The 17,449-nt window shown below is 47.0% G+C and overlaps 1 protein-coding gene across 1 annotated transcript in view; it reads left to right on the top strand.

Moving 5' to 3' along the window:
- KNL1 (kinetochore scaffold 1) overlaps positions 1-17,449 on the top strand; it is a 305,881-nt gene that overhangs the window by 250,652 nt on the left and 37,780 nt on the right. The window contains exons 16-17 of the mRNA XM_030213700.1: positions 7,094-7,195; positions 10,163-10,263. Of these exons, the coding sequence (XP_030069560.1) occupies positions 7,094-7,195; positions 10,163-10,263 (203 nt within the window). The remainder of the gene's footprint in view (positions 1-7,093; positions 7,196-10,162; positions 10,264-17,449) is intronic.

The raw sequence follows: 17,449 nt of genomic DNA, 5'->3' as shown, positions 1-17,449 counted from the left end.
GTGGATGAGCCGAGGGCTGAGATGCTCGAGGTCCTCGACTATCCATCACCACCTAGAGAGTCCTCCACGGTGCCGTTGCACAATGTCCTCAAAGAGACACTGCTACGGAACTGGATGAGACCGCTATCTAATCCCATCATCCCCAAGAAAGCGGAATCCCAGTACAGAATCCACTCTGACCCAGAGTTAATGCGGCCCCAATTGCCCCATGACTCGGCAGTCGTGGATTCTGCTCTCAAGAGGGCACGGAGTTCGAGGGATACCGCCTCGGCGCCCCCGGGGCGGGAGTCTCGCACTCTGGACTCGTTTGGGAGGAAGGCCTACCAATCCTCCATGCTCGTGACCCGCATCCAGTCATACCAGCTCTATACGAGCATCCACATGCGGAACAATGTGAAGCAACTGGCGGACCTGGTCGATAAGCTCCCGCCGGAGCAGTCCAGGCCTTATCAGGAGGTGGTCAGGCAGCTGAAGGCGTGCAGAAAGTTCCTGTCCAGGGGTATCTATGACACCTGTGACGTGGCATCTCGTGCTGCGGCCCAAGGTATAGTGATGCGCAGGCTCTCATGGCTGCGTGCCTCTGACCTGGACAACCGCACCCAGCAGAGACTGGCCGACGTCCCTTGCCGGGGGGATAATATTTTTGGTGAGAAGGTCGAGCAGCTGGTGGACCAACTGCATCAGCGGGAAACCGCCCTCGACAAGCTCTCCCACCGGGCACCTTCAGCATCCACCTCAGCAGGTGGACGTTTTTCCCGGGCCCGGCAGGCTGCACCCTATTCTTTTGCAAAGCATAGGTACACCCAGCCGGCCCGAAGGCCTCGTCAGGCACAGGGACAGTCCCAGCGCGCTCGTTCTCGTCAACAGCGTGCGCCCAAGCAGCCCCCTGCGCCTCCACAGCAAAAGCCGGGGACGGGCTTTTGACTGGATCCACGGGAACATAGCCGCCCTCAAAGTGTCCGTACCGGACGATCTGCCGGTCGGGGGGAGGTTAAAATTTTTTCACCAAAGGTGGCCTCTCATAACCTCCGACCAGTGGGTTCTCTAAATAGTGCGGTACGGATACGCCCTGAATTTGGCCTCCCTGCCACCAAATTGTCCTCCGGGAGCTCAATCTTTCAGCTCCCATCATAAGCAGGTACTTGCAGAGGAACTCTCCGCCCTTCTCAGCGCCAATGCGGTCGAGCCCGTACCACCCGGGCAGGAAGGGCAGGGATTCTATTCCAGGTACTTCCTTGTGGAAAAGAAAACAGGGGGGATGCGTCCCATCCTAGACCTGAGAGGCCTGAACAAATTCCTGGTCAAAGAAAAGTTCAGGATGCTTTCCTTGGGCACCCTTCTGCCAATGATTCAGAAAAACGATTGGCTATGTTCCCTGGATTTAAAGGACGCATACACTCACATCCCGATACTGCCAGCTCACAGACAGTATCTCAGATTCCGCCTGGGCGCACGGCACTTTCAGTATTGTGTGCTGCCCTTTGGGCTCGCCTCTGCCCCACGAGTGTTTACAAAGTGCCTCGTGGTGGTGGCGGCGTATCTACGCAAGCTGGGAGTGCACGTGTTCCCATATCTCGACGATTGGCTGGTCAAGAACACCTCGGAGGCAGGAGCCCTCCGGTCCATGCAGTGCACTACTCAACTCCTGGAGCTGCTGGGGTTTGTGATAAATTACCCAAAGTCCCATCTCCAGCCCACCCAGTCTCTGGAATTCATAGGAGCTCTGCTGAATACCCAGACGGCTCAGGCCTTCCTTCCCGAAGCGAGGGCCAACAACCTCTTGTCCCTGGCTTCGCAGACCAGAGCGTCTCAGCAGGTCACAGCTCGGCAGATGTTGAGACTTCTGGGTCATATGGCCTCCACAGTTCATGTGACTCCCATGGCTCGTCTTCACATGAGATCTGCTCAGTGGACCCTAGCTTCCCAGTGGTTTCAGGCCACCGGGAATCTAGAAGATGTCATCCGCCTCTCCACCAGTTGCCGCACTTCACTGCTCTGGTGGACCATCCGGACCAATTTGACCCTGGGACGTCCATTCCAAATTCCGCAGCCCACGAAAGTGCTGACGACGGATGCATCTCGCCTGGGGTGGGGAGCTCATGTCGATGGGCTTCACACCCAGGGTCTGTGGTCCCTCCAGGAAAAGGATCTGCAGATCAACCTCCTGGAGCTCCGAGCGATCTGGAACGCACTGAGGGCTTTCAGAGATCGGCTGTCCTGCCAAATTATCCAAATTCGGACAGACAAGCAGGTTGCGATGTATTACACCAACAAGCAGGGGGGCACCGGATCTCGCCCCTTGTGTCAGGAAGCCGTCGGGATGTGGCGTTGGGCTTGCCAGTTCGGCATGCTCCTCCAAGCCACATACCTGGCAGGTGTAAACAACAGTCTGGCCGACAGACTGAGCAGAGTCATGCAACCGCACAAGTGGTCGCTTCATTCCAGAGTGGTACGCAAGATCTTCCGAGAGTGGGGCACCCCCTCGGTGGACCTTTTCGCCTCTCAGACCAACCACAAGCTGCCTCTGTTCTGTTCCAGACTACAGGCACACGGCAGGCTAGCGTCAGATGCCTTTCTCCTCCATTGGGGGACCGGCCTCCTGTATGCTTACCCTCCCATACCTTTGGTGGGGAAGACCTTACTGAAGCTCAAGCAAGACCGCGGCACCATGATTCTGATAGCGCCCTTTTGGCCCCATCAGATCTGGTTCCCTCTCCCGTGGAGATTGGAGTGTTTTCCGACCCTCATTTCGCAGAACGACGGAGCGCTTCTGCACCCCAACCTTCAGTCTCTGGCTCTCACGGCCTGGATGTTGAGGGCGTAGACTTCGCTGCGTTGGGTCTGTCGGAGGGTGTCTCCCGTGTCTTGCTTGCCTCTAGGAAGGATTCCACTAAAAAGAGTTACTTTTTCAAGTGGAGGAGGTTTGTCGTTGGTGTGAGAGCAAGGCCCTAGAACCTCGTTCTTGCCCTGCACAAAACCTGCTTGAATACCTTCTGCACTTGTCAGAGTCTGGCCTCAAGACCAACTCAGTAAGGAATCACCTTAGTGCGATTAGTGCTTACCATTATCGTGTGGAAGGTAAAGCCATCTCTGGAGAGCCTTTAGTCGTTCGATTCATGAGAGGCTTGCTTTTGTCAAAGCCCCCTATCAAGCCTCCTACAGTGTCATGGGATCTCAACGTCGTCCTCACCCAGCTGATGAAACCTCCTTTTGAGCCACTGAATACCTGCCATCTGAAGTACTTGACCTGGAAGGTCATTTTCTTGGTGGCAGTTACTTCAGCTCGTAGGGTCAGTGAGCTTCAAGCCCTGGTAGCTCATGCTCCATATACCAAATTTCATCACAACAGAGTAGTGCTCCGCACCCACCCAAAGTTCCTGCCGAAGGTGGTGTCGGAGTTCCATCTTAACCAGTCAATTGTCTTGCCAACATTCTTCCCAAGGCCGCATACCCGCCCTGCTGAACGTCAGTTGCACACGTTGGACTGCAAGAGAGCATTGGCCTTCTACTTGGAGCGGACACAGCCCCACAGACAGTCCGCCCAATTGTTTGTTTCTTTCGACCCTAACAGGCTAGGGGTCGCTGTCGGGAAACACACCATCTCCAATTGGCTAGCAGATTGCATTTCCTTCACTTACGCCCAGGCTGGGCTGGCTCTTGAGGGTCATGTCACGGCTCATAGTGTCAGAGCCATGGCAGCGTCAGTGGCCCACTTGAAGTCAGCCACTATTGAAGAGATTTGCAAGGCGTGGTCATCTGTCCACACATTCACATCACATTACTGCCTCCAGCAGGATACCCGACGCGACAGTCGGTTCGGGCAGTCGGTGCTGCAGAATCTGTTTGGGGTGTAAATCCAACTCCACCCTCCAGGACCCGCATTTATTCTGGTCAGGCTGCACTCTCAGTTAGTTGTTCTTCGTAGGTCAATTTTCTGTTGTATCCTCGCCGTTGCGAGGTTCAATTGACCTGGGTTCTTGTTTTGAGTGAGCCTGAAAGCTAGGGATACCCCAGTCGTGAGAACAAGCAGCCTGCTTGTCCTCGGAGAAAGTGAATGATACATACCTGTAGCAGGTGTTCTCCGAGGACAGCAGGCTGATTGTTCTCACCTACCCTCCCTCCTCCCCTTTGGAGTTGCGCTTTCATTTTTTTGCTTGTCATTCAACTGGCGGGAACGGTCGCGCACGGGCGGGAAGACGGCCGCGCATGCGCGGTGGGCGTGCCCTGCGTGCGGACCGCCCGCGAAGCTTCTTCCGGTTGATGGGGGCTGACGCGGATGTCACCCCAGTCGTGAGAACAATCAGCCTGCTGTCCTTGGAGAACACCTGCTACAGGTATGTATCATTCACTTTCTGCAAGGGCGGGACACTGAGTGAGGGAAGGGAAAGGCTGGAGTCGAGCCAGCTGTGTTGTGTGCTTCACTGCCATTGCTGCGAGGAAAATAAAAGGTTTAAACACGCGCGGGGGGAGGGGGTGGCAGGAAGGAATGGAGAGGAAGGCTGTCCGGGAGCTGAGGGCGGGAAGAGCTGCCTACAGCGTTGCGCCAGTCCTGCGTTTGGGGGGCATCGCCTCCCACACACACACACACACACACACACAAACTACGCCAGAACTTCCGGAGGACTAAAATCTGGTGAGCTGCAAGTCACTTAACCTTCCATTGCCCCTGGTACAAAATGAATATATGTAAACCGCTTTGAATGTAGTTGCAAAAAACCTCAAGCAGTATATCAAGTCCCATTTCCCAACCCCCCCCCTTTTTTTTCTGCCGGCTTTAGATATTGCCGCTCAGATGGGGCAGAACCAAACGACTGTACACTCTCTCTCTCGCTGCAGTGTAATCGGCGCCTAGAGGACTAGCACCGATTGGAGGAGCAGGACAAACTGGGTGGGCCCAGACCTACCTGTGGCTACGTCCCTGCCCAGGAGGACTCACAATCTAAGTTTGTACCTGAGGCAATGGAGGGTTAAGTGACTTGCCCAAGATCACCAGGAGCAGCAGTGGGATTTGAACCGGCCACCTCTGGATTGCAAGACCGGTGCTCGGATGTTATTCAAAAATACCATCTTGGAAGCCCAGTGCAGATGCATTCCACGTATTTGCAAAGGTGGAAAGAAAACGACAGCCAGCATGGTTAAAAGGTGAAGTAAAAGAGGCTGTCGCATCAAAAAGATTGTCCTTCAAAGAATGGAAAAAGGATCCAAATGAAGAAAATAAGAAGCAACATAAGCTCTGGCAAGTCAGATGCAAAGCATTAATAAAGAAGGCCTATTCGTCTGTCCAGCACTGTCCTCATGTTCCAGCCACTGAAGTTACTGTCTAAGCCCTTTCTAGCCCATCCTAAACCAGATTGCCACATATGAGAGACAGACCATACAAGTCTACCTGGTATCGTCCCTAGTTCATCACAGCCAGAGTCACCATCTATGTGTCACTCAACACATCCACACACATGCAGTCATTTAAGCTTAGGTTTTTTTATAACTTCAATTTTCTAATTAGAGATCCTCTGTGTTCATCCCACGCCTTTTTTGAATTCCATCACTATTTGTGTCTCTACCACCTTCTTAATGGAGACTTTCTGCATCTGTGTTGTTAAAGCAAGGAGGAGGAGACAGCACTCAAATAACTTGGTGCTTGGTAGGAGAGAGGCTGGCGCAAGTGCAGTGTACACTTCCATGGGAACCCCGCAGGAACTGTATCCGCCCCCACGGGAGCCCCGCAGGAGCTGTATCCGCCCCCACGGGAGCCCCGCAGGAGCTGTATCTGCGCCTGCAGGAACCCTGCAGGAACTGTTTCCGCGCCAACGGGAACCCAGCAGGTACTGCTTCCATCCCCGCAAACCCCGTTCCCATGCAGGTCTCTAGTTCCAACCACAATGTGCCCAGGCCCCCGTGGAGACAAAATTCCATTTTCAACCAACCCTCCCAGCACTGGCACCAATTTCTGATTGGATATGCCCTCAGGGATTCCCAGGAACCTTAAATTCCCTCGACAGGATCGATTTTCTAGGTCCTCCAACTTATCTGCATGAGCATGTACTAAGGCCTGCAACGCCTCCAGCTCCGTTTTATGTCTTGGTCGCTCCATCCTCCATGCCAGACACTCACTGTTCCAAGTTCTGCTGTGCATTGAGTAACATCCGACATCAGCCGCTCCAAATTTGATATCTGCTGTGACAACTGATGAAAACGTGGCTCAAGCACTTCAACCCCTAGCAGTTGTGAGTTACGATAAGGCACTTTTCAGTGAACTTTCGAACCACGCCATCGAGTCTCATGCCATCTTAGAATTCTCAGGCTTGTCTCTGTCAGTGTCTTTAGGCTTCACTTTCGCAGGCATCACCTCACTCAAACAGGTAAAAAATTTGTCCATAAACTCCTGGAGGCTCTACTAAGAGAAACTTGCTGGCGGATGACTAAAAAGAATGAAAAGGATAGAGGGATGAAATTGGGACCTCAGAGCCGGTCAAGCACACGTCCTGTCCCGTTCACAAAATCACATAACCCCCCACAGACTGCGTCTATAATGATTCTTTACATTACTGTATTTCAGACAGCATCCTAAGCAGTAACTTTTCTATTTTCTCAACCATACAGATTGTATTTAATTATTGCTGTCAATTTTTAAATCCATGTTGCTTGGAGGCCAGCACTGCAAATACTTCAGCATCCACAAACTTTGAGCATCTTTTCCAGATACCAAGTCTGCAGCATAAGTCACATACAGAGATTTTAAAATGAATTCTTTGCATATTTATTTTTCTTCTGGCTTTACCAACCCCTTTATGGTGCAAGTAAATACAGAGGAGAGAAATTTTCAGCCTCCACTTTTCATCTGATGACATCTTCTGGAAAATTGTTCTTCTAATATATAAGTGACTACAGCAGAATAAAACATGCTGTATTGCTAAACTCTTCTTAACATTAAATTCAAAAATCAGTCATTTTATATAAATATTTCCAAAATGTATGGTGACAATGTTTGAACCATTTATCCATCTCATTAAATTATCTTGGCAGGGGTATGGTATTACAGCTTATGCATTTGTATGTTGTCACTGCTACTGTTCGATGTTTTTATACTCTACAGTGAGCTTTCCAAATTGGAGGAGCAAAAGCAGAAACTTCTCACACAGATAAACAATTTGCAGAAGGAGGCAAAGACCGTAGGCAAGCAACTGGAGAGATACAAGTACGTAAAAAACAGGATGGGAGAGCTAAGCAGAGTTTCTTCACTAGCGGAAATGAAATGAGCTGAATGTTTCATCATGTGTCACTAAAACACTGCCAGAGCTTAGCTTTTGCATTAATTGAAATCAGTAAAACACCTGTGGACAGACTTCCTTTTTATTTTTATTTTTTTTTGCTATACAGCAAAATCCTAGAGATCTGGGTCTTCAAGTTAATTATCTGGCTAATGTTATCCAGGTAATTGCTCTAACTGGCTTTTTCAATGGATGTTCAGCATCACTGTCTGGATAGTGCTATTCAAATAGTTCTGTGGTAGTGTGGACATTCCATCAAACTGTGGTTAATGGCAGTGATATACAGTCTATCAGAACATTTCTATGGTCTGGATAGTGGCACTTGAATATACCTGACTTATTTAAATGCATTGGTTGACATTTAGAAAAATTAACGCTGATCTTGGTCTTTAATATTGGCTCAATAGTGTTTAAAATCCTTAATAATATATAATGTAGTCTTTTATCATTTGCTTACAGTGGCTGTAGTATAGTAATATAGTAAATGATGGAAGATAATGACCTGCATAGTCTATCCAGCCTTCCCATCAAGGTGGCTGGAACTGCACCTACAGTTCTGTTCTGGTTACTCTCCTTCATGATTAAATACTGGTATCACAAAAAGAGCAGTTGTCAATTTGCCACGTCAGCCAAAAGCAGTTATATGTGATGCAGTCTTGGAGGAATGATTTTGTGTTTTTTCTGCAGCACAGTCACATTAGTTAGCAATATATGATTAAACCAACAATCCAACAGTTGCTAACGATTAACATTTTCCTTAGCATCCATTCGAGACCAGTCCAGACCCTGAGGGTTATGTCCGTTGACCAGCAGATGGAAACAGGAAAAAAGTAGTTCTACGTGATTCACTCCTTAAGGGTACCATGGCGCCTCAGAACGTTCAGTATTTTGAATTACAAAGCAGTAGAACTCATGTTCACACTTCCAGGGAAATACTGTATCCATCAATACCTTTATCAGCAAGACACTGTTGTACTCTACTGACCCACAGTTCCCCAATTGTTGTAATCATCCAGGACTTTTACCAGCAAGATACTGTTGGTGTCTACTGACACCTTGGTGTCCAACTGCTGTATTCATCCATTACCTCTACAAATAAGGCACTGTTGTAATCTGACAAACAGTTGTACAACTATTATAATCTTACATTATTATTATTATGAACAAGCAAAAATGTCCATTTTGTGAAAAAATGAAATGGGCCCTAGCAAGGCTATCGTCTAATGGCCATTATGTTTTTAACGGAAGCAGTAGCAGAAATAGCCTATGATAAGCAATAAGTGATAATGCTTTACAATGCAGGAATATCTGCCACTCTAGCTGCTTTTCTTGCTGTATTTCATTCTCTCTCACGGGCCCTTTCCTCTTCTGGCAGATTGGCAACTGTTTGCCGTTACAAATCTGCTCTCCTTTCTCTGTTCATTGCTCATCCATCCTTTCTACAGTTCTTTGCCGTTCTAAATCTGCTTGCCTTTCTCTAGTCATTGTTCTTTGCTCGTCCGTCAGTTCTGCAGCTCTTTGCCGTTCCAAATCTGCTCGTTTTTCTCTTTGTCTTTGTCTCTTCCTGTCTGTCATTTCTGCAATTCTTTGCTGCTCTAAATCTGCTCTCCTTTCTCTCTTCGTTGCTCATCCGTCATTTCTGCAATTCTTTGCCATTCTACATCAGTCCGCCTTTCTCTGTGTCTTTGTCTATGCTCGTCTGTCATTTCTGTAATTCTCTGACTTTCCAAATTGGCGTTTCTTTTTTTTATTGTTTGCTCTTTGTTCATCAGTCATATTCGCCACCCTGGACCTTTTCTTTGCAGTGGCTTGTTCCCTTTCATGGGCCTTTTGTTTGCTCATAGCTACACGCCTTTTTCTTTGCACTTCGGCTTTTTTCTGTTTAGCTTCAGCCTGCTCCTCAGCAGTTAACATATTGAGTCAGTTCTGCACTTCAGAACCGACAGAGACACTTTTAAATTTGGGATATTGTGGTGAATAGTAGTTAAGATATGTTGCAGTAGATGGTGTATGATATACAGCAGGTTGGAGTGTGCCTCTTCTTCCCTAGAGCAGTGTGTGGTGGTGGTAGCTCATTTGCATACGATTATGAACCCATCCAGCCATCCAGGAATGCAGATTGACAAATTATTAGATAAGGCACTGTAGCACTCTTGTGACACCCAGTTCTGTAAAGTTCACTGAAGTAAGTCAGAGAAACATTGTAAGAGAAGTCCTGCAAACTGAGAAACAAGGAAATAGAACAATTTAGAATGGAAGCATGTTCCTTAATATTCAACTAGGAAGGGCTTCTGGTCTGGTCTGGTAGGACTAAAGGAAAGAAAATTATCAGGTAAGGCATAATTTCTCCATTTGTTAATTTTAACTTTAAAATGTCTTCCCCTCCCGACTGAGATACATAGCACCCACGCTCATAACATATGAATGTGATATAAAATACGCATACTTGACCCTGATTTGTGTTTGCCAATTTTGGGCACAGACCATAGAAGTCTGCCTGGCTCTGGCCTTACTTCCCAACTACTGGAGTTGCCATCTAAGTTCATTCCAGCCTATTGAGATCTGTTTTGCCATATTCGAGACACTGACCATAGAAATCCACCCGACACTGATTTTGCTTCCCAGCTACTGGAGTTGCTGTCTAAGCATTGATCAGTTTTGTTTTGATTCCATCTTCTTTCTATTGTAAGTTCAGGAAAGCATTGAAGCAAATATAAATGGGAGATGAGATAATGTCTACAGTAGACAAACTGGGTGGGCTTTTATCATAAAGATTCCATATACTTGCTGCAACTGACGTTATTCTAGGTAGATATGTGTAGTAGATAACCAATACTGTGGATATAATAATAGGGTCCCTTTCATTGTAATTTTGTGCCTTTTTTCCTTAATAGTTTTTCTGAATGGGATCTATGTGAATGGACACGAGATCATGCAATATTCACCTTCCTTTATGATTCTATAGAGCTTACCATCACCTATGGAGAGCCTATAGGTGAGTGTATGAAATCAGTGTGACTGCCATTCCCTAACACTGTACAACTAAGGTTCATCTTATGGGTAGCTTATATCACAAAGAGACATAGGATTGATTTGAGACACCAGTATCAATGTAAGTTTGAGGAGTGGTGTAATTCTATGCAATGCCAACCATGCATGTTCAGAAACGTTTTCTAGCAATAGCTAGGACACATTCTGTTCACGCTGTTGGATGATATCACCTACATATGTGGCTGATTTACCCTGTTCTCCCATGAAGACCACCAATTACAGATAGGCAATGTTGCTTTCTGGGTAAAGGTAATGGTAATTTCCAAACACAACTAATTGGTTTGTATTGTCAAACCATCTTATTCCATCAGTTTAAGAAGTTAGTACAACCTCAGAGGATCCAAGTATGTTTTTTAATTTTTTTTTATTTGTACCCCGCGCTTTCCCCACTCATCGCAAGCTCAATGCGGCTTAGGTACTTATTTGAACATGGGGCAATGGAGGGTTAAGTGACTTGCCCAGAGTCACAAGGAGCTGCCTGTGCCTGCAGTGGGAATTGAACCCAGTTCCCCAGGACCAAAGTCCACCACTCTAACCACTAGGCCACTCTTCCATGCTGTTGTGCTTATTTTGTGCTTATTTTGCTCTGCTCTGTCTGTATCTGCTCTGTGTCTCCTGTATCCTGCAGATCTCACTGTTACCAGTCCCCAGAATCAACTGCAAATTTCAATGTTGCTCACCAGCGTCCCTGAAAGTGACATAAGTAGTAGAGTCCCATATTAGGCTGTTAATTTCTGATGCATTGCATGACAAAGTGCAAAAAAGGAGAATGCCTTGCTCCTTTGTGCGCATCCCAAGTGCCAATCTTGTACTAGGGTTGTCATTGTGCTTTCCATCTTCTGGTCTGTCTTTCTTTCCTCTACCAACATGAAAATTGGTCTACTTATCCCAGCTATATGGGAAAATAGACTACTTGAACCCCGCTTAGGCTCTAAGGTAAGGACGAAGCAAACTCTCATCGATATTCCTTTACTTACAAATCTAGTATCAAAAACTCCTGCTGCATGTTCCATCACAATAAGTAGGTTTACTTGATGTTCACATGGTTTGTAGAAAATGCCTATTAGTTAGAGACCTTATTCTGGACTATAATTTGGACATTGTCTTACCAAAACATGACAAATAGTCCATAAAGTATATAATTTTAGCCTATCATGGTTTCTGTCTTGGCTGTTAATTCCTTATGTACCCTCATGTTTCTTATTTTCATCAATCCAAAACCTTCCTTCCATCAAATTTGCTACAATTTCACTTGCTTCACTGTTTTTAGTGTTCTTGGTTCTGTTTTATGGAACAATCTACCAATCAAATTGCAATTTGAGTTATGTAAAATTATGTTTAAAATTATGTTTAAATCTGTTTATTGACTTACATAGTAACATAGTAGATGACAGCAGAAAAAGACCTGCACAGTCCATCCAGTCTGCCCAACAAGATAAACTCATATGTGCTACTTCTTGTGTATACCTTACCTTGATTTGTATCTGCCATTTTCAGGGCCCAGACCGTAGAAGTCTTGCCCAGCACTAGCCCTGCCTCCCAAACACCAGTCCTGCCTCCCAATCTCGGCTAAGCTTCTGAGGATCCATTCCTTCTGAACAGGATTCCTTTATGTTTATCCCACGCATGCTTGAATTCCGCTACCATTTTCATCTCCACCACCTCCCGCGGGAGGGCATTCCTAGTATCTACCACTCTCTGCGTGAAAAAATACTTCCTGACATTTTTCTTGAGTCTGCCCCCATTCAATCTCATATCATGTCCTTTAGTTCTACCGCCTTCCCATCTACGAAAAAGGTTTGTTTGCGGATTAATACCTTTCAAATATTTGAACGTCTGTATCATATCACCCCTGTTTCTCCTTTCCTCCAGGGTATACATGTTCAGGTCAGCAAGTCTCTCATACGACTTGTAACGCAAATCCCATACCATTCTCGTAGCTTTTCTTTGCACCGCTTCAATTCTTTTTACATCCTTCGCAAGGTACGGCCTCCAAAACTGAACACAATACTCCAGGTGGGGCCTCACCAACGACTTATACAGGGGCATCAACACCCCTTTTCTTCTGCTTGTCACACCTCTCTCTATACAGCCTAACAACCTTCTAGCTACGGCCACCTCCTTGTCACACTGTTTCGTCGCCACATACATCTCTCGAGGATTTCTATTCCCTAAGTGCATCACTTTACATTTCTTCGCGTTGAATTTTAATGTAATAATGTTTTTATTGATGAATGCATAAATGATACAATATCATGCCAATCCTTATAACTCCGGTAGTAAACATTTCAAACCTGTACTAATACATCTGAACATCTATCATCAACATTTTTGTTCCCCCTTCCCTTCCCCTTCCCCCTCCCTTTTTTTGTAATATGTTTATTGACTGTATCCATTGTTGAAGAGAAAATCTGTACAGAATTATTGTCAAGAAAGCTTTACAGGAACCTTTGGACTATATCAATCCGTAACCATAGCATTGTTCAGCAAGTTCATAATGAAAATAAATATGGAATGCTGTCAACATTCTGTAGTCAGTACATGTAGTTCCTGTGTTTCACTACTTTCCATGTCTCCTCCATCGTATGTCAAAGTTGTGATTCATCAACAAGTTAACGCCCACAGGGCAGGAGGAACATATCACGGTTTTAAATGCCATCCTCCTTTTCCCATCTCACAGACTCCCTTCATTCTATTCTTCGCGTTGAATTTTAATTGCCAAACCTTAGACCATTCTTCTAGCTTCCTCAGATCCTTTTTCATGTTTTCCACTCCCTCCCGGGTGTCCACTCTATTACAGATCTTAGTATCATCCGCAATTAGGCAAACTTTACCTTCTAACCCTTCGGCAATGTCACTCACAAATATATTGAACAGAATCGGTCCCAGCACCAATCCTTGAGGCACACCACTACTCACCTTCCTCTCCTCCAAGCGAATTCCATTTACCACCACCCTCTGGTTTCTGTCCGTCAACCAGTTCCTAATCCAGTTAACCACTTCAGGTCCTATCTTCAGCCTGTCCAGTTTATCCAAGAGCCTCCTGTGGGGAACCGTGTCAAAAGCTTTGCTGAAATCTAAGTAGATTATGTCCATAGCATGTCCTTGATTCAATTCTCCAGTCACCCAGTTAAAGAATTCAATGAGATTCGTTTGACACGATTTCCCTTTGGTAAAACCATGTTGTTTCGGATCTTGCAAGTTATTGGCTTCCAGGAAATTCACTATCCTATCCTTCAGCATTGCTTCGATTACTTTTCCAATAACCGAAGTGAGACTTACCAGCCTGTAGTTTCCAGCTTCTTCCCTATCACCACTTTTGTTAAGAGGGACCACCTCCGCCGTTCTGCAGTCGCACGGAACCTCTCCCGTCTCCAAGGATTTATTAAACAAATCTTTAAGAGGGACCCGCCAGAACCTCTCTGAGCTCCCTCAATATCCTGGGGTGGATCCCGTCCGGTCCCATGGCTTTGTCCACCTTTAGGTTTCCTAGTTGTTCATACACACTCTCTTCCGTGAATGGTGCTAAATCCACTCCACTCTCACATGTACTTTTGTCAGGCCATCGTGGTCCTTCTCCAGGATTTTCTTCTGTGAAAACAGAACAAAAGTATCTATTTAGCAAATTTGCCTTTTCTTCATCATTATCTACATAGCGGTTCGCAGCATCTTTCAGTCTCACAATTCCCTTTTTAGTCATTTTCCTTTCACTAATATACCTGAAGAAATTTTTGTCACCCCTCCTTACCTTTCTAGCCATTTGTTCTTCCACGTGCGCTTTTGCCAGACGTATCTCTCTCTTGGCTTCCTTCAGTTTCATCCGTGTTCCTCTTTTTGAGTTTTTCTGTATTTCTGGAACGCCAACTCTTTAGCCTTTATTTTCTCAGCCACTTGCTTAGAGAACCATATCGGTTTCCTTTTTCTCTTTCTTTTATTTACTCTCCTTACATAAAGGTTTGTGGCCCTATTTATAGTTTCTTTCAGCCTGGACCACTGCCCTTCCACTTCTCGTACGTCCTCCCAGCCCATCATCTCCTTCCTCAGGTATTCCCCCATTTTACTAAAGTCAGCATGCTTGAAATCCAGGACTTTGAGTTTTGAGTGGCCACCCTCCTCTTCAGCCGTCATATCAAACCAAACCGTTTGGTCACTGCTGCCCAGGTGGGCATCCACTCGGACATTTGACACACTATCCCCATTTGTGAGTACCAGATCCAGCGTCACTCCCTCCCTCGTTGGTTCCGACACCATTTGTCTGAGCAGAGCACTTTGAAAAGCATCTCCCAGCAACAGCACCTCTCTCTTCTTCCCCAACTTTTGAATATCTGCAATCAGATCTTTATCTAGTTCCTCCAATTGTGTCAGGGGTCTGTAGACAAAATCCACGTGGACAGAGGTTCTATCCTCTCTTTTTAAGGTGATCCATATTGCTTCTTCCTTTCCCCAGTTCCCTGTCATTTCAGTTGCGGTGATATCATTTCTCACATACAGAGCTACTCCTGCACCTTTACGAACATCTCTATCCTTCCTAAAAAGATTATAGCCTGGTATGTTTGCATCCCATTCATGGGAACCATTGAGCCATGTCTCCGTGACTGCAACTATGTCCAAGTCTGCCTCCAACATCAGGGCTTGAAGGTCATGAGCTTTATTACTTAGACTGCGAGCATTTGTAGTCATCGCTTTCCATCTACATTTTCTAGTATGTGTTTCAATTTTAGTGATTTGGGGGTGTCTTTTCTCTTTGGGTACCTTCATATCTTTTTGTTCCACCTTCCTTGCTTTTTCTTTTTCTTCCGCCTCAGTTCTATTTTCAGGAACATCACAATGCTGTAATGGAGCAGAAGAATTCTGTAGGGGCAACACTTGTGAGGGCAGATGCTTCTGTGTCACATAACGAAGCCTGCCTGAGCCTACTGTGAACCATCTATTCTTAGGTGGTTTTATCCTTTGAGGCAGTGGTGAGAATTTGGTATGATTCTGTGCAGTATGATTTTGTGCAGTCCTAGAAGTTGCTTTAAGTGCATTCAATTCCTGCTTCCTCAGCAATCCTCCAGACCGTTCAAGATGCTTTGGTTATGCACTCCTACCAGCAGAGGGAGACTGAGAACACTAAAACTTCTTATACAAATAGCCTGTGCAGACCTTCTACTAACCAGTATTTTCTCAGTCTCAGCAGAGGGTAGATGTGTGCAGCCTGTGCAGTTTACTCAGTCTGGTAGGCCCGTTTGGGGTTTCTAGGTTGGGTTGTAAATGTTAGAGAACCCACACTTGGATCTCTATTACAGGGTGTAAGTCCTAAGGGGCTTCTTATTCCCTGTGGGGTGTCACACCCGGGTGGCCGGGTCCCTCCCCCTGTGCTCTTCCTCTGGAGGACTGCTTGACCTCGGCTACAGACCTCGTTCTGTACCCTTGAGGTGTTTAGGCATCAGCAACGAGGTTTAAAAAAAAAATAAACGTTGTTTTTAAAAGGTGGCTATTTTGGCCGTTCTTGTGGCAGTCCAGAGATAAAACGTCTTCAAGGGCGTTCTTGCCTTAGGCGGTTTTGCCTATTAGTCTGTCAGAGCACAAAGCAACTGTTTGTTTTTATTGTGTTCGCAGCCATTATGTCTAAGCCGGCGAGGTGTCGGTTTTGCGCGAAGCGCGGCGTTGAATCGAAAGGTGGCCAGTGTAAATTTTGTGGGGAGCCTACGTTGTCAGCGCTCTTGCCCCCCGTGCTTTCCCCTGAGTCGGCGAAGGTGTTGGGCAGCGATTTGACCGCACATTCCGGGCCAGGAAATGCGGCCGTTTTGGCTGCACGTCCCAGGTCGGCTTCGACTGAGCCGTTTTTGGCGGGAAGAGCAGCCCTTTTGGCCGCGCATTCCGTACCGGCGTCGGGGGACCCGTGTGTGGCGAGATACGCGCCTAGTTTAGCCGCGTATCACGCGATGGACCTGCCGCCTCGGGAGCAAGGGGGTCCGTCGCGGAGACTGCGGGAAGTGTTGTTGGGGCTTCAGCAGCGTCAGGGGGGGTCTGGCTCCCCCCCTGAGTTTGTTTGGTCTCTGTATAATGCCTGGAGAGCTGGCCCCTCTCAGGCTGTTTGTTCCCTGGAGGCTGCTAGCTCAGTGGGAGTTAAGCGCCCACGGGTGGATATTTCGGAGCCTATGGAGATACTTTCTCTGCCTGGGTCGGACGTTTGGAGTGACCCAGGAGAAGGAGGATCTCTCAGATGTGTCTGAGGATCAAGATGGGCTAAGGCCTGGGGAAGATTCTTCAGTGGTTTGCATTTTTCATAAGGAGGAGTTGTTAGAGCTCATTGATCAGGTGATCTCTACTTTGAAGTTTGCTCCGGTGGCCACTCCCTTAGCGCAGGGACCCCAGGTAGATCCCTTGGTTAAGGGGATTCGGAGAGCCTCCTTTCCCATGAATTCAGACATTAGGGACATGGTTTTTCAGGAATGGTCTATGCTGGAGGCTGCTTGTAAGGTGTCTAGGGCTATGGCGCGGCTGTATCCCTTGCCTCCGGAAGATTTGGCCCTGCTGAAACCACCTACTGTGGATGTGGTGGTTACGGCGGTTACTAAGGCTACGGCCATTCCGGTGGATGGCGGTACAGCCTTACGGGGATCCTCAGGATAGGAAGCTAGAGTCCTTTCTGAAGCGCAGCTTTGTAGGCTTTGGCCTTGCAAGCCTCTGTGTGTGGGGGCTTGGTAGCCAGAGCTTGTTTCCGTTGGGTGGAGAAGCTCTTGGATGAGCCTGCGATAGATAGGACTGGTTTGGTTCAGGACCTGGCCAAATTGGAGATGGGGTCTTCGTTTTTAGCAGACACCCTTTGATTTGCTAAGGGCTTCAGCTAAGAATATGGCTCTGGCGGTGACAGCTCGCAGGGCTCTTTGGCTTAGGGGCTGGGTGGCAGATGCGGCTTCTAAAGCAAAGTGGTGTTCTCTACCTTTCAAAGGTTCTATATTGTTTGGAGAGGACTTGGATAAACTGATGAGTGGTTTTGGGGATATCAAGGTCTCACGGTTGCTGGAGTTACGGCCTAAGGCGGCTAGTCGAGGTGGTTCGCTAGAGGTCGGTTTAAGGATGCGAGGCGATACAGGCCGGGCAGATTTGTGTCTCCTTCTAAAAGCCATTTTTTCCAGCGGACG

This window comes from Microcaecilia unicolor, chromosome 9 (genome assembly GCF_901765095.1).
Source record: "Microcaecilia unicolor chromosome 9, aMicUni1.1, whole genome shotgun sequence".
In the NCBI taxonomy this organism is placed as follows: domain Eukaryota; kingdom Metazoa; phylum Chordata; class Amphibia; order Gymnophiona; family Siphonopidae; genus Microcaecilia; species Microcaecilia unicolor.
Note: the sequence above shows the minus strand (reverse complement) of the source record. Positions and strands in the feature narration are given on the sequence as shown.